The sequence below is a fragment of the Lytechinus variegatus genome, chromosome 13, assembly GCF_018143015.1.
Source record: "Lytechinus variegatus isolate NC3 chromosome 13, Lvar_3.0, whole genome shotgun sequence".
NCBI lineage: Eukaryota > Metazoa > Echinodermata > Echinoidea > Temnopleuroida > Toxopneustidae > Lytechinus > Lytechinus variegatus.
This window is the reverse complement of record NC_054752.1, coordinates 31,940,676-31,964,609: the sequence shown is the minus strand read 5'-3', so window position 1 is coordinate 31,964,609 and position 23,934 is coordinate 31,940,676. Positions and strand designations below refer to the sequence as shown.

The 23,934-nt window shown below is 35.8% G+C and overlaps 1 protein-coding gene across 8 annotated transcripts in view; it reads right to left on the bottom strand.

Moving 5' to 3' along the window:
* The window catches only part of LOC121426310 (band 4.1-like protein 5), a 68,970-nt gene that overhangs the window by 30,094 nt on the left and 14,942 nt on the right, over positions 1 to 23,934 (bottom strand). For all 8 annotated transcript variants that reach the window (XM_041622559.1, XM_041622553.1, XM_041622555.1 and 5 more), the window contains exons 2-7: positions 17,223 to 17,327; positions 16,647 to 16,689; positions 16,120 to 16,198; positions 15,043 to 15,140; positions 12,394 to 12,514; positions 275 to 362 (exon numbers count right to left, since the gene is read on the bottom strand). In XM_041622559.1, coding sequence (XP_041478493.1) covers positions 275 to 362; positions 12,394 to 12,514; positions 15,043 to 15,140; positions 16,120 to 16,198; positions 16,647 to 16,689; positions 17,223 to 17,327 — 534 coding nt within the window. The remainder of the gene's footprint in view (positions 1 to 274; positions 363 to 12,393; positions 12,515 to 15,042; positions 15,141 to 16,119; positions 16,199 to 16,646; positions 16,690 to 17,222; positions 17,328 to 23,934) is intronic.

Here is a 23,934-nt window from a genome sequence, read left to right as displayed (position 1 = left end):
AGATTTATGTAACAACTGACTTTCCATAGTTAAACCACAACTTAAAACCAGAGTTTAAATTAAACCCGACTTCAGAATACGGATGGGCCAAGGGGGTTGATTATGGAAGGAGGTAAAAAAAAATGTTCAAATATCAGAGTTTGATCCTCATCATACAACCCCAAGTCATCAACATAAAAAATATGTGTATAACTTGTGAATACTACCGTTTTAAAATCGTAAAAATATTTCTACCCTAAAATATTGGTAACCAATACTAGTTACTGAAAAATACCTGTACGACATGTAGATCTACACCATACATCTCTAGCCACTTGGCTTTGTTTAAATAGTTCAGCTCTGCCTGGGCCGGGTTTAACCCTCTGAAAGACAAAACGAAACAAGAGAGAAAAGGACGGTTTATTATCAGTGCATTCAATACAGAGCTACCAACCTGAACAAGAACATTTCAGTATTTTTAAAGCTGAAAATCAGTACTTTGGTGAGGAAATCAGTATTTTAAAAAGAAATACCATAGGACAACACATAAAACTGAAACATTAGAAATCAGTATTTTGCATGGAACCATCAGTATTTTTCTAATTTTTCAGTACTAAATACAGAAAATCTGTACTACTTGACAGCTCTGTCAATAGCAATAAATAGAAAATGGTTGAAATGAAAAAATATAAATTTAAGTCAAGAAAGCATGATCTAAAACGAAAGTGTACATGAAGGCAAGTGTAAGTAAGAACAGGTCTTCACAAAAAATTAAATGTGACTAAGATATATGAAGTATCACTAAAATTGAGGTAGTGTATAAAGCATATTAAAAGCATAAGTCTTGAGATATACATGTAAATCAATCTTAAATTTGTGACTGAAATGGATTTCCGTCACCCACTGTATCAAATGAATATTGTAACATTTGTCCTTAGTTTGCCAGAGACATAATGTACCAGTTGGTCTCTGACATACATGTAGCCTAAAGTCTGTAGTAATCTTAAATTAGTTTAATGGTGATCTTCCTCATTGCTAACACTACTGTTCATGCCTTTAAAAAAGGTGAAATAGGGCCTTGAACTTCCAAAATTTCAGGTGCAATCTTTAAATAAAATACATACATAGCCCTGCATGTCCATGACAGCGTTGTGACAGATAAAATTTTCTTTTTACAATAAAAATCCCAAGAAACATTTAACGGAGCCATTAGTATTGAAGATCAAACAATAACATCCGCTGATTGTATTGACTTAACCGACATTACGATCAACCGAAGAAAATCAACTTAACTGCGTCCTCAACCTACTGTAAATACTCAGGACCACAGTGCAAACAGCACAAGGTTTCTAAGATTTGAAAAATCACATTCTGTGTGCACACTTCTTCTCTTTAATAATACAAAGCATGGGAAAGAAGAACATGAAAACAAGGACTTTGTGCAGGTCTGTCAACAAGCTGTGAAAATCATAAACTGTTAACAAATTAATACAAATCTACAAATGTCTGCAGTACTAAAAATTATTGGTGGAACACTTCCTCCTCTTTCTACTGGAAGTGTCGTGGTGTAGCGGTTCTGACTCTCGCCTTGTAATCAGAGGGTCGTGTGTTCGAATCCCATCATGACCGGGGTAATAATATGTCTGTAAAGCGCTTAGAGACGTCGTTCCGATGTATCAAGCGCTATATAAATGCGGAATATTATTATCATTACTGACATTGGGTGATTTCAAGTCCGGTGTTGGCCTTGGTGTTTGTGTTAGTGTTGAAATTTTGATTGCTTCCCCCAGCTCCAAAACTTATTGAGAGTAGGCCTGGGACTTTCGGGTATTTTTCTTTTCGGGTACCCGTGGTAATTTTCGGGCGGGTACCCGAAAATCATGTCGCTCGAAATATGACTGGTGGAAAAACCCCATAGGTGACGTCATCAAGCCAATGCGATGCAAGCCAATTTATGAATGAAAATATAGTAAGCATGCGCATTGCAAGCCTCCCGTGTGCCACGCAGTATTCTATCGAAACAAGTCTGCAATACTCTGTCACCTCGTACCAAAATCGACCTAGAATTCCACTTTTCTATATTTTATATGAATTATAAAAGGTATTCTCAGAGGATCTGTTTTCTCACCGATACCGCACAGGTGAGCAAATTTTTATTACTTCTTGCTTTTCCGTCAAAATCTTACGAAGTATAGCGTCGATATTAGTCGTGTTCGTGAGTTTGTAGAATCTATCACTACATGAACAAAGCCAATTGATTTCCGGGTTTCGGAGCGTCAAATGCGCCAGCCAATCACGATCGTGTTGCCATTTTCGGTTTATGATGAACTGAAAATGGTATCAAGAACGTGATTGGCTGGCGCCTCGTATGCTCCGAAACCCGGAAATCAATTGACTTTGTTCACGTAGCGATAGATTTTACAAACTCACAAACACGATGCAACATCGACGCTACTTCGTAAGATTTTGACGGAAAAGCAAGAAGTAATAAAATTTGCTTACTTGCATGGTATCGGTGAGAAAACAGATCCTCTGAGAATACCTTTCATAATTCATATGAAATAAAGGAAAGTGGAATTCTAGGTCGATTTTGGTATGAGGTGACAGAGTATTGCAGACTTGTTTTGACAGAATACTGCGTGGGGCTAAGGCTTGCAATGCGCATGCTTACTATATTTTCATTCATAATTGGCTTGCGTCGCAGTGGCTGGATGACGTCACTGCGCTGCAAAATAAACATGGCGACGATTGAACGATCTTAGTCACATCATCATCACTTGAGAAACTAGTATATTTATGGATATTTCGAGGGTAATTGGTGAGATTCAAAATGAGACTTGTGTACTTTTGTGATGAGTTTACAATAATGTCTTACACTACGCAATACAAATCAAATGTACGTTATACTGGTGAGCAATTTTCGGGTATCGGGTATTGATTTTTCTACCCGGGTACCCGACGCTTACGGGCGGGACCCGGGTACCCGGGTTTTAGTCCCAGCCCTAATTGAGAGTTTGTAAAACTGATCCACATCACGTTATTTGACATCTCAACAACTAGTGAGTGACTTTTCGGGACCATCTTCTTTTTATGTTTGGTGTTATAATCATGTAAATATTGACCTAACACCAACACCAAAAGGTCAACACTGAACTTGACATCACCCATTGTGAATAATCTTAGCTTTTAGTTTTCAATTGACTACCCCCAACTACCTATCGTAAATACAACGCACAGCATTCCTTCTCTAGTTGTGATATAAACAAATCTGAAGAATATAGGCAAGCTTTATTCATGAGAAAACAATTTAAATATCAGCATTTCCCTTTAAGACGACGCATCAAATCAAGCATGAACCCTTCCGCCATTGGAACCTATATCTAGCATAATTGTTATTATCATATGGCTTATATTTATTTGACCTACAGTCCCCGTAGCCATACCATGCTGAGACTGGTCGGCCCCCAACAATCTCTTTTTCAAAAGGTTGTTTCCATACTGACCACATCCTTCAGCGGCCTCTGGTTTTCTTTCCTTAGTCCCAATATAGGTCATTCTGTGTCAATATCTGTTTCTACATACATGTACATGCTATCTTCAGTAGGCATTGAACTACACTAGCAAGTTAGCATTGTTTACTAGGCCTGAATCACATTTTTTTTTTAATTGACCAGTGCCTGCCAGTTTGAGCAGAGAAGGGTGTCCAAAGCAATGAAATGCACAGGTGCCATGGAGGCCGTTCTCATTACGCTTTCTAAAACTAGTTTACTGGAAGCCGATTCAGGAAACCAGTTTGGAAGATCGCTTTGCTAGAGTTCCCACCTGAGCACACAACAGTGGTTTTCAAAATCACTTCACGTAAAGCGCTCTTGTTGCTATGGAAACGCTCTCAGTGGGGTGACAAGTTTCGCGCGAAATTCGAAACCGCAGCATGGTCATTCTACACCTGACATGTGGAGTAGCGCGCTCAAAATGTGCGAAGATCGCTTCCAGAAGAACGGTTGTGTCCTCACGCTAAAACCAGTTTAACGAGGCAAAGCGATCTTGAAAACTACATCGCGAGGTGGTTTTCCAAACTGGTTTAGAAGATCGCTTCCAAGACCGCTTCGACAGTTCTCACTACGCGTTAAACTAGTTTCCAGTAAACTAGTTTTAGGAACGTAGTGAGAACAGCCTCATACACATTTCTTTCCATACAAAATGACAAATGAATCATACATATTTCAATTTCACAGTTTGTGTACCAAAGGTAGAAATTAAATGTTTCATTACAGATCGAGCATGCGATCTTAAACACATAGGAGTAATGCCGAAAATTTGTTTACAAATTAAACATTTCATATTCAATAAATGATAATAATAATAAAATGCAATCATTTATTCAGCACTTAATACAAATGTTTCTAAGCACTGCATACTATTACCCCGGCCAGGCCTGTGAGTGGGGTTTAAAAAAAATAGCTGAAGAAAGCTGAAAATTTACCTTACTATTTACTTCTCATCCTTTGCTTTTTAGAGGTATCTTGCTTATCAATTTATCATGGTGCTCTTGAATGTCTGTATGCACTCTTTTGAAAGTCGCCAGCTTCAGTTTGGTTTTGGAAGAAACAGAGGACTTTTGCTTCAACCCTATGCATTCTTTATGTTCTTCGTATTTCCAATGATTCAAGAATATAAACAACAAAGTCCAAACTCCAAAGTCAGAAAGTTCAAAACACTAACTTTGTAAACATCCCGAACACGTGAACTTGTTCATTCACTCCCGAGTCTCGATCGTATGTACATGTACGTAACCAACAACGTGCACACGCAATGATTTCCCTGTGTTGTATGCGGTTCCGTCCGCTGACAATGCATACAGATTGACGGGCCCATACGCCAACAACGGTAACGGTGCACGGTGTGATCTGCAGCAGTTTCATAGAGTTACATATACTAAAAATTCGAAACTTCGCAAAAGCAAAATACAAGGCCCCTTAACGTGTATATTCACAACACACACATTCTGCTCGAACCCATTTACCTAGACTTGTTTTCCAGCCATTTGGGATAAAATAGCGGAATTTTGACTTAGAAAAAATGGAAATGAAACACAGGAAAAAAGCGGAAATTGAAATCGGTCTTAAAAATGAAATTAGCGGATTTCCGCTAAATAGCGGAGATTTCACAGGCCTGCCCGGCTTTAGCACAGCTACCCTGATCAGGTGCATCGAGCATTCAACTAGGTACCCACTCACTACACCTGGGTCAAGAGTGGCATATGTACATAAACGCCTTGCCAAAGGACGCAAATGCTGAGGTGGGATTTGAACCCCGGACCTTGTGGTTCAAAGTCTGAAGACTTATCCACTGAGCCACAACACCGCTACGTTCAATTTTTATAACCAATAAGGCAGTTCTTTTTTAAACAGAATAATCCTAAAGCAATACCCTTAACATATATTTCTGCCATGTTTTCCCTACTGTAAATAACTTAATTTTTCATGAAGTTATGAAATATTGGCCTGTTGAAGAGTACACCATTCTTATTTCAGTATTAAACTTTAATACCTTTTTAACTCTTCATATAAGCCTACATCACCTCACCATGAAAAACAACACTTTAGTTTATACATGCTGTATGATGTACACACCTTGTACTAACAATGCTGACCCCTCCCCCACCAACCAAGCAATGTCTAGAACCTTGAAACGTGATGTGAAACATACTATTCACACAACATACACAAGCACACAACAAAATTGTGTGAACACCACACAAGGCACTGAATGCACTTTAGTATTGATCTGAACATCTGTCAGTAATCTGCAACATTCCTGACTGAGGTGCAATGTCTCATACAAATATGAACCATGTCGTTCCAGGGGGAAAAAATTATTGCAAATCAAATGAACAAACAATAATGAACGATGATGGTATTGTTGATTGATATTGTCGAATGTTGCACGATGACAACAATAATGGTCAAGTTGACAATGGTGATTGTAATCAGTGGTGGATCCAGGATTTCGAAATAGGGGAGGGGGGGTGGCAGCAAAGAGAAAATTTTAATACAGAATTGGTGATGACGACAATTTTCTTAAATTTTATATTGATACAAATGTTCAATGGATCATTCTCAAAATATAGCGGGGGGCATGCATCCTGTTGCGCATCCGCCAACTGGTGATAATTTCTAGTACTGTAATAATAGTGACAACAATGATATAAATAATAAACATTTTTAAAATGGTTTTACAAATAACACATCAAATGTGAACAAGTTGTTTCACAAGAAAGAAATCAAATCAATTAATTTTGATAGGTGAGAAGAGAGAATTAAAAAACAGGATAAATAGATGATGTAAATATTCTTTGAAAATCTCATTAATCAGGTAGCTACCAGACTAACGCACGTTGCTCTGACATCAAGTAGTCAAACTTTTTAACTCTCGCAAAAAGAGACTTTGGAACTCCATGTACTACCAGGTCACTGAACCTTTTCAGGTGATTTGATACCTGTATTTCACAGTAATCTAGCATATCACATCAATTTTAAACAGAAGAGATTAATATGTACTATTATGAACAACACTAAGGCCTTTTCTTATGTTTTTGGAAGCCAAGGACATAGAACATGTATCCTTTACAAAAAGGAAAAAATTGTTTGACAACAAGAAAATGTGATATGATTCATGCACTTCAGAGTAATCTGTGCACATCATAACATATCATAACATATAGAACAACAAATACAATGAAATGATACATGAAATTGAGAGGCTGTTTCGTAAACAACCTGTCATAAAACATGCACCTGTCTATCTAGGTTCATAAAACAACTATTTGGAGGTCCTCTTTCTCTCTGTCTCTCTCCTTTCCCTTCTGTCTGTCTGTCTCTCTATCTCTCTCTCTATCTATCAATCCATCCTCTAGTTCTATATTACTATAGGTGGTTTCAAACCACCTCGATCACAAGAATCCCTATTAAATTACGAGAACTTTTTAGGCTGAAAAATACCCATTAATTATTCCTGCATTCACACCGCCCTGAAACATACCCTTCGGGATAAGTTCCTGAAGTTACGAGCATGCGCAGTATGGTCTGATAAGCAGGCAAGGCGCGAGATTCAAAATCACTAGCCCAGCAGCCACCCACAGCTCCCGCGCCCAACGACACGCTGGGATAAAAAGTTCCAGTAATTTGCTTTCACATTGCCAAAATACCTGCGACCTTGGAAAAATCCCCGCGAAAGTTCTCGTGATTTCGTCCAAGTACCTACTATTTAGCGGGTATTTCCTTTCGGGGAAATTACGCGTAGTTTGCTTTCACATTACCAAAATACCTGGTATTTTCTGATCGGGGTAAATTTCCCGATCAGAGAATACCTGGAACTGACGAACTTCGAGGTGGTCTGAAACCACCTTATGAGAGGCATTTGCATAGCTACCCCTCCAAATTTTGTAAGTTCTCAATTCTGGGTGACTGAGTAGATTTTTGTCCAACATTTAAAAATACCTTTGACCGTGGAGGTGTATATAGGCCTATAGAAAGATGCTTTAACTTTTAATAATTGAATATTAATCATATATCAGACCTTGAAGGTACCTTCGAAGAAAAAAATTGGACATGTATAATGTACAAACCATGTACAAATCAAACATTATACTGAATCTCTCTTTTTTATATTGAAAAGTGTCCAATAGCAATTTTGGGACTTCTTAAATATATCAGACAGGGTACTACATACGCACTTGCCCGATTGCCCAGGGCAAGTAAAAGTTTTTGAAGTAAAGACAAAAACTTCTTGCCCGAATTGGACAAGCGAAATTAGCACAGTAGAAAGGAAAATTCTCACAGTAGAATGAACAAAATTCAGGTCAATATAATATGATATTGACCCTAATTTTGGTCATGGCAGGCAAGATAAAATCACTTTGGAAAAAGAAATGCAATAACAAGGTAGATCAATTCATGTCAAAAGAGAGAAAAGGGTCAGTGGTTTATAAAACCGCAAAACTTTTTTTTCAAGGATTTTTTCGGGCAAGTGAAATTGATTTCTGGGCAAGTATATTCCAACTATTTGAAAATTTACTTGCCTAACCGGGCAAGCACTTCTAAAAAGTTATGTAGCACCCTGTCAGATTTCACCCTAACATCCATTTATTATGATAAATGATATGTAAATCAATAATTATAACAAGGAATTTTTACTGCATTCAACTTCTAGTATTCAAAATAGGCCAATGCCACAAAATTATTCTTGATATATTTATAAATCATCCATAAGCTTGGAAGTAAGGCTAGAACTCAAAACAGACTGGAGGCTAGGTCATAAAAGCCATTGTCTGCGGCTTTTCATCCTGGATTGAAAAGCTCTAAATGAGTTCAATCGTACAGGAAAACATTATCCCCCAAAAAAACCTGTGTTGGATGCAATGCTGGTAAAAGTACATAACGACAACTTCTCATGCCTTCCAAATATACCCTCGCTACTCTGCCAAAGAAGACAATTTGGGCCAATTTCTGATTTCTTCTAGAGTTTATCAAACAGTTTTGTCCAGTCTATTCTAACACAAGTTTTTTGTTATAACCTGGGGCATATACTTTATATTTACAACTAATTGTAGTGTTTTACTGCATGGTTTCCTATAGACTTTAATACAGTAATGCTTAATTGTACTACTGATTTTAGCTTTAATACTTTTATATGGGACATCGGCGTAAAAGGGGTTGGTTATCTGCAAATCTGCTAAATTAAAAGACATTTTCAATATCAACCTGATCTCAGAAATACATAAGATGGCCAATACAAAACTTAAAATACAATATAAATTTCACCAATTAAAAAAATGCCAAGGGCGGTTTTAAAGACAAACTGTATGACCCCAAGTGCACAGGCCTACCCTAATATAGTCTGAGCCCCTGCCCCCCCCCTGCCTTCCATATGTACATGTACATGTAGGCCTACATGTACATTTTTCATTGTGATTATGCATGGATAACTTTCATACCAAGATAAATTGTCAGTGCTTTTGGCATGTGTCTGCCAAGGCTATCCCACTGGCATATCCCGCTGAGAGTCATACAACAAGCAGCCACAAGAATGTAATAGAATCTATGGTATGTTATCTTCTTCTTTTTCTTTTCTCTGATACATCCCTTTTGTCTTATAAATTTAGGATCTATTCATTCTTGACTTCTGTTTGCACTCATAACATAAAGATGGTACCGGGTACTGAAGATTTTTATTTGTTGTTAGGTTTTATTCATAATAAAATCACAATAGAATAAACTAAGATTTACTTCATTTTTGAAGAACATATATTTATATATATAAATTTGAGGGGGTCCGTTTTTCTCTTATTTGTTTTTCCTTGATGGAATCATATATTGGTGCAATCAATGCAAATATATACATGTAGTCCTAGTTATTATTGCTAGATGTACATGTATGTAAGTGATTTTTTTTTAATTAGCAGTACTCACATATGACAAAGGTAACAGTGGCAAGTATAAAGCCTCGACTTGCAATGCCCAAATATGAGCAAAAAATAATAGCTTCTTATAAAGTTTCCATGTCAATGAAGCAAATTAAATTCCCATTGTATTGGCGCACATTGGCGCACATGTTATAAAATACAAAGGTTTTGCTCTTGAATAATGCCATTAAACACCATCATAATATCATACAAGTCAGAGGAATACTAATGGTATTTCAAGAATTATAAGTTCATGTGTAAGAAGATGCAGACACAAGTGAAGTAAGAAAGAGAAAGGACGTTAAGAGCAAGTGAACAGGGTCTCACGAGACAAGGGAGGCATCAATCACAATTCGGTGGATTCACAATACGGTGCATCATACGTCGGTTGCAGCGGACAGGATGAATTTCGCAATGCCTTACGGGGAAAAGTTGACATCTGTAGTGCGAGCTAGTACTAAAGTGCATGCATGCAAGCGATTATTCAGCGATGGCCGACACAGCTCAACGGGATATACTGTATACTAGTGTCCAGGAGGTGGGAGGGAAATGTACATGCATATTTCTTTGCGAAATTTAGACTGTTTTTAGTGAATTCTTGCCATATTCATTAGCATCACAGTCACATTACAGTACACTAGCACTGCACTGTGCACCACTTGTGCGCGATGTCATCCCTAAAGTTAGAAATTTTGCCTGTTCGCTGCGACCGTTGCAGAAAGAGTTGCGTTTAAACGCAAGTCAAAAAATCAATCGCAAGTCCCAAATGCGCGCTGTTGATTGGTTGAAAATCAAGTTGCGCATGATTTTTAGAGTTGCGATTGATTGCAACTCTCTCTGCAACGGGCCCCAGAAGATGGCTCACCATATCGTGAATCCACCGAATTGGAAAACGAATGCTCATTGGTAACTGGTCAGTCATTTGCACATCCTGACTTTTCACTGCCAATCTACAATTGATTGCAAAGTTTTGTGTAACCAGGGCCTAGATCAGACAAAAAGCGGCTATACTAAATATCCATATAGGCTACCAAGAGGTGCCCAAGTCCATCCCTTCTAATGTCAAGGACAAATGGATACCCTAGAGACTTCATACAAGTGACTTAGGCTAAGGTCAAGGTCCAAGATGTACAGCCTCTTTCAGAGGCCAGCCTCAAATCCACATCAAAGCCGATTTCAATCCAGCAAATAGCCTATTTAAACCAGAAAAAAATATAGCTTTTGCAAAGAGAGTCCAAGAAAGTGAGCTAAAATAAATTAATTAGAGGAACAGATGGGAGATTGGATGATTTATGCAGCAGGTATAATTAGCTGGCACAAATTACCAAGAAAATTAATTGAAGTGGTGAAAACTGGAGACAATAAAATATAAAATTTTGAAGCCTGGCATTGAGTCTAATCTGCTAAAAAAATCACTTCACACAAGCTCATTGGGATTAATTTTCATGCACAGCCTCCCTTAGTCACACATCAATATTTCATAGAGAGAGACAAATAATCGTTAATAACTTATTTTTAGCGTGCAGTGATAGACGAGACAATTATGTCTCTGTTTGATATCTGAGCGGGAATTAAACAGATTTAGGATACCAAATATTTATTTCTGGTAACAAACCCTGTGAGTTTCCTAATGCTTTAGGAAGTGTGTGTCATTTGATAAAATGACTTTTTATTGTATTTGTTTTATGTTTTAAGAAAGGGATTAAAACTTTGAACCAGCCCTTATGCATTATCATTGCATCACACAAATGCAATCAGTGTATTTTTAAACAAGTCTTGTGAACCCCCTTTTTTTTCTTTTTTGTCCAACCAGTTATATTTCAAGGACACCATCCATTGTCAGGATCATATTTCTTGTCCTGTGGCAAACTTCTTTCAATCTACCCAATTTGCTTCTAATAAACTTAACCTACTCTATTCAATGCCAATTCCTTAATATGTTCCAATTTCCTATAAAAGATATTATTAGATGTTCACATTAAATTTGTTATAGCTCTCACTGGTCTGTTGCGCTACTTGACCCAGTTATGTCATATGATGCTACAGTTTATTTCATTTTTTTTCCTTACAAAACACCATCACGGCTAAACCCATTTGGTCTACTAGCAAATGGTCTAATTCTCAGATTGTCAAACATGATCACGGCTAGCTAAACCCACTTGGTTTTAATATCAATGTGGTCTAATAAATATTTGGTCAAAACATCACTTTATAGCCTAATACTCACTTGGTATATTTGTCATTTAGATGGTCAAATTTCCACTTCCTCTACTTATTATCATGATATGAAACTGTTGTTCATATACAGTTAATCTAATTACATAGATGTGGACTAAGTGATATTAGACCAAGTGGATATGAGACTAAATGGGTATACCCTAACTGAAAATCAGACATAATGGTAAATGGGCTAAATGATAAATAGACCATGTTTCATAGGATTAGTCCATGTGGGATGAAACCAAATACAAAGAAGCCAAAATTGGTGCAGACCAAATGGTAGATAAATGAAAGTAGTTGCAGTAAACACTGATTTCACGAGAAAGTCAGTAAAACCAGGCTTAATTGTTACTATATATCATCGAGGATCTAGATCTGGTACAGTAATACATAAACTGAACTATGTGAAATCTTGAAATCTACGCTGAAAAATGTTCACACTGAAGATCACCAACGCAGATAAGCACACATGGGACAGTGTATTATTATTGCTTTGAACGCAGGCCCGACGCTAGACCCGAATCTTGTGCTTTTTGCTACTTTCTCAGCAATTACACAATTTCTTCCAGAATCCTTTGACACATATTGTTTATTTATACAAACAGACACTTTGGTGGTCATTTCATTGGATTCTGTACGAACTCATTTTGAAATCATCACCACAACTGGCATTTATCTTTAACCTCTGTAACAAACATAAAGGCCTTAGGAGAAGATAGAATAGAACTTACTTCAATTGTTTGAAATGTTCTGCGATGTCCAGTTCCATCTCTTCTGTCTGATTGGGTACAAAATGGAATTCTGAGACCAGCTCTGGACCATGCTCCTCCTCCTCGTAATCTCCTAATTCGGCTGATAGGATGATAAAATTATTATGATGATCATCATAATGGGAATTCTAATTGTAAATAAGCATTATACATACAAGAATAAATGAATAAAAATCACAACTCGTACGATCTTTATAATCATCACCATTATAATCATTATAAATCGCCATCATCATGATCATGATCATCTTCATCATCATCATCATTATCATCACCAACACCATCACCATCATCATCATCATCATCATCACCACCATCATCATTATTATCATCATCATACCATCATCACCATCACCATAATCATCTTCATCATCATCATCTTCACCACCATCATTCCCATGATCAATATACAATTTATATTACCACATCCTTCTAGTATGAGCCTTGCAATTATAATACAATTCCAGGATCCCAAGCAAATGTCAGCTTCTCTACACCTTGGTAGAGATCGTCAAATGCAAAATAAGGCCTTGCCCAAAGACACTGGCTCGCCATCTCTCTATCCAAAATTAAGAACCATATTACATTTTGTGTACGTATACATACACACAAAAATATTAAAATGTAGAAAGGAATAGAAATATAAGAATCATATCCATATCAATACAAGCAGTTTGAGTGCTATATTAAGAGATCATTCCTAAATCAGGAATAATTGGTGGATATTTGCTACTGTTCTAGAGATGTTTTAAATGATTCATCATGACAAGGCTCATACATTGATCCTATATTAGACCATGCATGGGACTGTAGACTCCTACCAATCCCTCACAAGGAAACCAATCAATACTTCAAAGAGAATAATACCATGTAGCTACTTCAATTGGGACAAGGTCATACGGGTACATATGACAGTGACTATGATGTCATTCAGTCCGTCTATTTTGAGCGGAACCTGGATAAACATGAGACATTCTCATTTCAAATTTCTCTGAAAATGTAAAGTTATCAATAGCATACATGTTCATTAAATTCAGATAAAGATATTGTGAATCAACAGCTAATACATCATGTTTAAAGGACAAGTCCACCCCAACAAAAACTTGATTTTAATAAAAAGAGAAAATTTCAACAAGCACAACACTGAAAATTTCATCAAAATCGGATGTAAAATAAGAAAGTTATGGCATTTTAAAGTTTCGCTTATTTTCAACAAAATAGTTATATGAACGAGCCAGTTACATCCAAATGAGAGAGTCGATGATGTCACTCACTCACTATTTCTTTTGTTTTTTATTGTTTGAATTATACAATATTTCAATTTTTACGAATTTGACGATTAGGACCTCCTTGCCTGAAGTACAAAATGCTAAACTAATGGAACTCCACATGTTCAGGGCAAAATAAAACTTTGTTTCACAGGACAATGATGAGAAAATTAGAATATTTCATATTCTATATAATAAAATACAAAAGAAATAGTGAGTGAGTGATGTCATCAACTCTCTCATTTGGATGTAACTGGCTCGTTCATATAACTATTTTGTTGAAAATAAGCGAAACTTTGAAATTTCATAACTTTCTTATTTTACATCTTATTTTGATGAAATTTTCAGCATTGTACTTGTCTGATTTTTCTCTATTGATTCAAATCAACATGTTTCTGAGGTGGACTTGACCTTTTAAGTACGTCTATGTAAAAAAATATGAAAACATATGTGTGTGCAACACCTCTTTCTTATCCAAATAAATGAAATCTTTGCCTAAATAGTAATATTGATATATTTTCCGTTTTGATTCATGCTCTGCTGGGTGCAATACTGATTCATGTATAATCTGGGCCCCGTCTTACAAAGAGTTGCGATGATCCGATCAATCGCAACTATGGACAGCCAGTAACGTCAACATATAAAATGCATGTCTGCTAAAAAAATGTCTATACATATAAATATATATCCATAAATTCATTGATTTCTTGATAATTTGGTGTGTTCTCCTTTGTTTACAAAGGACATTTTGCAAATTTCCTGTATAAAAAATTATGACACTGATGGATTTCCATAGTTACGGTTGATTCAATCAATCATAGCTCTTTGTAAGACGGGCCCACTTCTTTTATATAACTTGAGCAAAATAGCAATAAACTTTGTTTTCTGGTTTGTGGGGAGGGAGGAAATTAGTTTCAATCACTTTCCAATAATAATAATAATAAAGAGTATTTCTAAAGCGCCAAATCCACATTGATTATGTGCTCAAGGCGCTGAAATATCTTTAGTATATTACTATTACTCCGGCTGTAGCTGAGCGGCCATAATTATAGGCGCTAAAGCATTCAAGGAATAAATCCTACCGGGTACCCATTCACATCACCTGGGTCGAGTGCAGCACAATGTGGATAAATTTCTTGCTGAAGGAAATTAGGCCATGGCTGGGATTTGAACCCACGACCCTCTGTTTCAAAGTCCGAAGACTAATCCACTGGGCCACAACGCTCCACATAATAATATAACGCCATGAAGGTGACCTGATATAATAGGTAAAGTTTATTTAATACAGAATCAAATTGAAGATTTAAGACATTGCAAACAGAACATTAAAGACGGCACTTACATTGCAAAGCAAGAGCGCATAGCTCTACAGCAGTCTCATATGGAACTTCAAGCCTCCCTGTTCTAATGTCCTCTTTCAATTGTAAGAAGAATAAGTACCTAGAATGAAAAAAAAAATAAAAACAGGCATGTACGAAGGAAAAATTATATCTTGAATTCCATGAATTTTTACATGAAAAGTGCAAGAACCAAACAGAATTTCCGTTTTATTTACAAGTAAAACGGAAAATCACTGTCCCTAGATTTGTTTTGGGGATTTCTATGTGAAACCAGAGGGATTTTCTTTTAAATGTGACAAAATATTTGTTATCATAACTATTGAGAGAGGTGCTTGAATGATTTCTACAAACATTTACACCTTCGTAATGTGCTCCAGTTAATTTTGAGAATACTTTTTTTGTTGAAAACAAAATGCAATGAAACATATGTTATGTTTCTGTGTCTGGCAATGTGTGGGTTGGATAAAAAAAAAGTTCTGAGACACTGATCATAAATAATGTTCTGTTAAAAACAACCTGCCTTTGTAGCTAATGACCTTTGACCCATGTGATATAGGCCACAGTAGAACCAATATATTTCAGATGGAAATACAAGAGCAGTGACATTCGGTTTCGATTCATGTGTTTTTTTCCCCCAATATTTTTCCATATATGCTCCTGATTGTAGCACAGGAGTGCGTCATAAAGTCTGTTCAAAGTCTGCTCAAAGAATCATAAATTAATTGAACATTATACCATAGGCACATATTCTGTTGCACATTCTTGAAGCAGTATATTTCTCCTGATATTCATGATGCAGTGTGGGAAATCAAAAATAAAAGCTGGTATTTGCGATGCATTGAGGGGAGACAAAAAATACAAACTGACATTTGTGATTAGCTGCAGACAAAACTATGCTAGAATGTTTTAAAAATACAATTTGTAAGTTATATGACGAGATGAATAGATACATAAGTATTAATAAATTAGGGCGCAGCAAGGTTTGAAAACAATATCTAGGACAAAATTGTTCATTTTGTATGTAATAAAGTAAATTCTTGATTAATTTCTTTGGAGCGAGATGAGAATAATAAACTTACCTTGTGAATTCCTCGCGGAGGTTGTTTGGTTCCGAAGAGTAAAATTTAACTTGGAATCTGATTGTGTAGGGTGGCCCAACTGCACAAAGCACAAAGAAAACCAAAAATATTGTAGTTTTGTCATTTTGACATGGTAAAAAAAAAAGAAACAAGAAAACAAAGTTTGCAGTCAACCAACTTATAAAGAAAACATCAAACATATTCATTTTCAAACACAATTTAGCTGCTATTTAGTAATCTATATAAAATCAGCAAACCAACAAATTAATTTCAAATCACAATTCATATCTAAAAGGACATAAACAATGATTGATGATAGAATATGATAAAATGAAAGTTAAACATATGAAACAGAGGTTTTAACATTTAAATTCAATTTTGATTGCTATCAAATTATTGCTTCTTGGGTATTAATTGTCTCATCTTATTTTACATCTACCCTTGCTCATCCAGCTCAGTTCTTATTAAAATTGTGAAGTTAAAAACAAATGGACATTAATAACTTGTAAATTACACGTAACACTCACTTTTGACTTGTTTCTTTATTGTCTTAGTTGGGTCCAACCAGTGCTATAAAACAATGCAAAAAAAAGAAGAAAGAATTATCAAATGACAGGCCGACCAGAAGAACATATCCCATGATGCATGCCGACCACAGTTCTCTACAACTGAACTTGACAGCTTCCTGTTACCCTCTGAGACTTGACCTTGACTTGACCTTCGACCTTGAAAGGTGAGAATAATGTCAGCTGATCTACCTATTAGGTTACAGGCAAGGGCATTGCAAATGAGATCATGTTCATTTTTTAACAGGTCTTGACAACTGCATCTAAACCTTGACTTGACAGTTCTAAAGTATATCACAAAGTCTCAATCCATTTTTTGCCATATCTTCATTTTATTCTTACCATTATTTATTCAGCTCAGCACAATGTAGAAAGTTTACAAGAGAATTTCGATGAAAATATATCATAATTCTTTAACAAATTTCTTGTTACAATAACACAATATTAAAGAAAGAAAAAATATCCCAACCAACCACTATACTGGTAATGACAAGAACTGAACTTCATCTTTGACTAAAAAAATTTTATACAACATACCTGAACTTGTTGTGTGTCCATGTACCTTAGGCCAAAGTAATCCTTTTCGATGACGTCTAATGAGTAGAAGACTTGCTCGTATAGTTCTTTAGCTTTGGCATGTTTCTGAAAAATATGAATAAAGAAGAAAATATGGTAATATATTGAAAAATTGCAAAAATCAAAGCCCATAAAAGTTAGCCTCTATCCAATTGTTAAAAATAATCCTATTCATTTTAAATGTTATTATATCCAATATTGATTATCAAAGTACAAGAAAAATAGCAAAGAATAATAATGGGAATCTATCTGACGATTTTACAAGGATAATTCTTAAAGTTAACTTTATAAAATCAATCTTGAAATCCAATGAATACGTGTCTGGTAATGGTATGAGGGGAATTGAAAAGGAATAGATCCCATAAAGATTTTGTATAACTTACACACAAAAATAGTGTAGAATGTGTTTTGCTATCAAACAAAATGAACAAAATACAAATATTTTCTTTTCTCCCTTTCTGAGAATCATTTGACATGCACACTACACAAAGTCAATTCAAATTACTCTAGGCAAGTTGTGTGGGGTTTTATTTTCAAGCATGACATATCCCTCTTAGGGTGTGTTTATGCTTCCATTGCGAGGACAGAATCAGCGATTTCAAACGTTGATTCAAAACGCCGATCGTAAACGTGGTTCTGGGATTGCTCTTTATGCTTAACTTTTCAGAGCAAATCATGATCTCCAGCTGGCTTCGCATCGTAAAGCGAGGTCAAATTGGGCGCGCCTTTTTTCGAAAGTTTTTTTTTCCGATTGTTGTTATTACGTGGAGATAATATGGAGCAATGCGACTATTTGCCCGCGGATTTTCATCTCACCGGAAGCATGTACCAAATGACGTCATTTAAACACGTTTACGATCGTGGTTCTGTTTATACATGTACTTCCCCAGAAAGCCTGATTCTGGTCAAACGACGTTTACAAATGCACCTTTTTGTGAGTTTACGATCGGCGTTTTGAAACAGCGTTTAAATGAAAGTAAGCATGGACGCAACCGTGTTTTGGACTAATCACGTTTGGAAACGCTGATTCTGGCCTGAAAAGTGGAAGCATAAACACGGCCATATTCCCACAGTGCTTGATTTCAAGCATGTATCAAAACATTTCCAAATCAATGCTCTTACAAACACTCTGTTTTGATGCTTTCACACTAGCCAAATCAGGGAAATATGGGGTATTTTCTGATTGAAATTTAACTAGATCAGACAAAAAAAACAGGCAGTTTTGTCTGTGTCAAAGCACATTACTTGTAATATCCCCCCCCCCAAAAAAAAGGAGAGAAGTTTGTTGATACAATGTAGTTTCAAAACTGATTCAAAATTTTGCAAGAAGTCACCCAGGTAATGGTAATATTTACAATGTTTAAGCAAATTGCGAGAATTTCACACAAAACAATTGGTGTGAGGTAAACAGAAAAATATAAATGTTTCTTGTACTAGCAGGATGGGACATTCTTGCTGCACAATGAATACAATATGCAAACTACAAGAACTTTTTCTGAATTGGATGGTGTAAATGCACTAAAAAATTTTGAGGCCTAAACAAGTTTTAATAACCAATGGGAATTTTCCTTTTCAGATAGGTGCGAATCTACCTTACATATCATATTTGATTGTACAAAGGGATATGTTTACAAATGTATGTGAGACACACATTGCATAGCAAATATCATAGGGACCAAGTCTTCAGGTGCCAGTACATGGATCAGGGGAGGGGCACATTCTGCTAATGTCAACCCCCTTCAAAAATAAAAAAAAAAGGGATAGAAAGTTACTATCAAAGTATAATAAATTTGCCTGTTTACTATTATCACTGTGTTTCAGGATTTTTTTTTTTTCAGGGGCTACTTCTCACAACTTACATGTACTGCCTAGATCTGCAATATTGGCTTTAAAATAAACACTGCAATAAATAGAGATTTCCAGGGCAGTTTCGAACAGTTCAGAGGCAAATCACCCTAGCCCCCTTTATTTTTTTCACTGGTTGGGTTTTGGTTGGTGATGAATAGAGCAATTATGTGACAAGGTATTGTATTATGGGGATCTGCATGTAGATATATATGTAGCTCTCTGCCATTCAAACAACTCTCACTACAGTTTATTTTTTCAATCTCTACATGTTTTATTTTACAAGAGGTAATTGCTGTTACTTCCATAATGAAATATACTTGTATGGACTGCTTTTCAAAACAAATGGACATTCAAAGGTTTATAAACACATCATTATTATTAAATATTAAATGTTATCAAGATAAGATTGCTGGATTCATTTACATGTGAAACCACAACAATCATGAAAATAGTCTGAAAGGTTGATGAATAGCACATGACAGTAAATGATGAATGTTATGAAGGACAGAATTCTATATTTTCTCTCAGCCTTTATCTTAAATCAATGTACCAGATACACTTCCAACTATTTATTTACTCTTATTCATTACTACCTGTTACAGTATCAAAGAAGTTTCAACAAATTTGCTGAACTCATTTACATGTGAAACCACAACGAAAGCATTTGCAACACTGAAGTCTTTCAAATTCATACAATGTATGAGTGCAAACTGAAGAATGTTATTTGCTCATTTCATGGTCGACAGACTTCTGAATGTTCTCTCATTATATATCTGTAATACATGTAGATGTACCAGGGGAGTATTTCATGAAACAAAGTTTCACTAACAACTATTATAAGCTATTGAAATCCTTGCAACTGATTGGTTAAGAGCAAACTCGTAAGTGAATATCACTGACAAGATGCTTGATGAAAAACTCCCTAGAAGCACTATCAACAATTGACATTGCACCATGGCTCAATGAGTGCTAATGTTTATCATTTCAAGGTTCAATAAAATAAGGTTTCAACAAGAAAAAAGATTGGCTTCATAAAAGAAATGTGACTGATCTGGCAAGAGATTTTTCATTGTACATAACACATTAATTCTGAATCAAGAGAACTAACATTTCATTGGCACATTACAGTGTATGATAATCCATACAGAAATATCCTTTAAGATCCATTGCACAGACATGCCATCATCATAATAACACGGAGCATTTGCCAATGTGATGATTTGATACTGCACCCCCCCCCCCAAAAAAGGGCATGTTTGAAAAACTTGGCTCCTATCTAAAAAGTACATGCATGTGACAAGTAAAGAAGCAGAGGGATCGGTAGAGGTAAAGAGAGAAAGAGAGGGGAGTGGGAAAATAGGCTGCATTTTGAAAACAGTCTTTCACAAAAAGAATGTCTTTTCACACAAAACTGTGTTCTACACAAAACGAGGGAAGGGGGATCGTCAAATTTGGCATCAGATACAAATAATTGTGAAATGAATTACATTACTTTCACACAATAGAGTCCAATAGGGCATCATGCTATCCATAAAATCCTGTAATACAGACTTCCTGATTCAAATCTGATTATTCTCCCCCATTCAGACAATAAAAATAGTTCCCCACTGTCTAACACATTTGTTCTATGAGTTGTGTATCAAAGTTTAAACTTGAAACATTGTAAACTTTAACTGTCTGAAAATCCAATTGACATACGTGTACATGTACATGTACATGTACAAAGACTGAAACAAAAGTTTTGTTTCATAAGATTTTAGCAAAGAAATGGGACATGAATGTACATCCATCCCTGCCCCCCCCCCCTTCCATACTAAAATCAGAACTACCTGGTAGGTAGTTTTAAAAATGGGTTACAATTTGGTGGGAAAACATATTTGTTATGCACATTTTTCAGTAAAATGAACAAAACATATTTACATGAGAATTGAAATTGAAATTTCATTGAACATCATTTTTTCTAGGTGAGAATGGGTCACTACCCAGACAGATGATATGAGAACATATGGTCACAGTATATCTCTATCACTGATTGCTTTATCTGGCCTATTAATTAAATGTGCTAATCCTCTTTCCCTGACCACATTTTGAGAGGAGGCACTAGGCGGTTTCAAACCGCCTCGATCACAAGAATCCCCGTTAAATTACGAGAACTTTTTAAGGCTAAAAAATACCCGTTAATTATTCCTGCATTCACACCGCCCCGAAACACATCCTTCGGGATAAGTTCCCGAAGTTATGAGCATGCGCAGTGTGGTCTGATAAGCAGGCAAGGCGGGAGATTCAAAATCACTTGCCCAGCAGCCACCCACGCCGCCGCGCCCAACAACACGCTGGGATAAAAGTTCCCGTAATTTGCTTTCACATCGCCTAAATACCTGCGACCTTGGAAAAATCCCCACGAAAGTTCTCGTAATTTCGCCAAGTACCTACTATTTAGCGGGTATTTTCTTTCGGGGAGACTACGCGTAGTTTGCTTTCACATTACCAAAATACCTGGTATTTTCTGATCGGGGTAAATTTCCCGATCAGAGAATACCTGGAACTGGCGAACTTCGAGGCGGTCTGAAACCACCTACTGGTTGCAGTTAACCGTTAGGGCAGGATTTTTCATTCAATTACATCCCTAGGAGAGTCATTTTATATTGGATATCAGTTGTAACAATCATTGAAGTTTTGAGAATGTTTGCTGAAAACTTAAATTAACTAAATTGTAATAAACCTTTTGAGAGAATGAAAAAATATGCACTTAAGAATTGCTATTAAGACAATATTTTATGAATGTATAATTTACAAACACACCTTAAATAGGTCTTATGCGTGATAATGATAAATTCTAATATCAAAACCATAATAAACTGCAGGTCTATATTATGCACTGTCAGTTCTTAGAATTCTAATAAATTGCCCATTCAAAGAATTCTAAAATAAGATCAAAGATCCTTCAATAATATCTACAAATTACACAAAAGCATATTACAAGAATATGTAATGACGTCAATGGGTTGACACTATTAAAGCGATATCGTCACAACCGTGATAAAAAGTGAATAATTTCATATTATCAAATTTTGGACTTTTGAGTGTAAACAAGCAGCCACGGTTCCATCTCCAAAGTCCATTTATAAAGTGTGAATTGATATGATTTCCTGGAATTTTTCACTGTCTGATTAGACCAAGGCCCGAGTGGCTGATTTGAAGAGTTACCACAGTAATGGTGGCTTAACCTTTTCAGGCAAAAATAAAAAGATGAAATTTTCAAAAAAATGATTATGCTGTATCATTCTTACTTGAATTTAAAAAAATCTTTAAAAATGAAATAAAGATGAGAAATTTATAACCCAGTGTCAATATATTCTCTAATGTCTTCGAGAAATCTGAATTACTTTTGCATGCAGATTGCAAATCAGGGAGGACAGATGTCACATTAATAATTATGATAATAACATGTGTACATTTTACGTAAAACACTTTATACTTTTGTTTCTGCTTTTCAATTTTAGAATAAGTCATAATATCTATCAACAAAAGTAATAACTAAAAATCGACATGAAAAAGGAAAAGATCATATCTGCCATTTCATTAAAAAAAATAACATTAAAGTTTTATCTACCATTTCTATGAATCCAAGCAGAAAGCATATCATCAAATGCAAAGAACCATATCTTCATTTTTATAGACTGAAAATAAAGCTGGGTTTGAGTTGTGGTCAACTGCATTCTTTCTGCAACGTTCCCTGGTTCTTTATGTCCATGAAATACACACACATTGATGGGCTTCTGTGAAGCTTGCAAGCCGACATCAATGTGTCATTTCAGATCAAGTAAATAGGTCAATCATTTTCCCTGCAGCATTTCAAAATAGGCAGTGACTGGTACATGTACTTTGTAAACAACTGTATATTCACGTAAACAACTATTGTCCATATCTATGTTACATTGCTATATGTACATGTAGGCCTACAGGTAGGATACATGCATTAGGTATAGCTTTTATACTCATTACCAGCAACCCCATGGGAGAAACAGGGTACAAGCACCCCCCCTCCCCCCTATCTCCTGCTTACACAATAAATCTCTGCACACAGCAAATGTATTGTACACTAAATGAAAAACAATGAAATAAATAATTTATTTCAACTGCCAAGTAATTGCATACATGTCATACCAGTTATTCACCACATTTACATGTACATATTATAGGTGACTAAAGTGGCCAAACTGCCAGCAACTGGAAAATTTTACAATATCACGCTGTGTTTACCCTATGAACAAATAGGCCTACATGTATATATTTTGGGGTCCCTAAAATGTTTACCAACTGAATCATATTGAAGAAAAGTCTGCCTTTAATCCCTTCGCTTTCATCTCATATTTCCATTGCACTCTGTCCACCTCATAACAATGTTCTCTCAACTATCTAGAGGATATCCGAAGGGCACAAATTAATACCCTTCTAAAAATAGAATCCCCAAGTGCGCATTCCTAAACATTCTTGTTGTGTACATACAGAGAACAATTCTTCTAATTTTGAACATGAAGGAATTATGGGAAGTTGGCCCAATGGCAACATCTTGAAGTGGTACTTTTTTAGATTCATGAAGATTTGGGATAAAAATAAAATCACTAAATTCTTTATAAAACTTGCACATGGCATACAGTGTACTGTATTGTGTGATAAACATGAACACTAACAGTGTACAAATGTTATAGGCTTGATATCTTTATCCTCCTAGGCCTACATGTACATGCATTTGGTATGTGACAGAAAAGGACGATATATCTTTATTTTGAAGATATACATGTACATGGGCAATTTGGGCTAA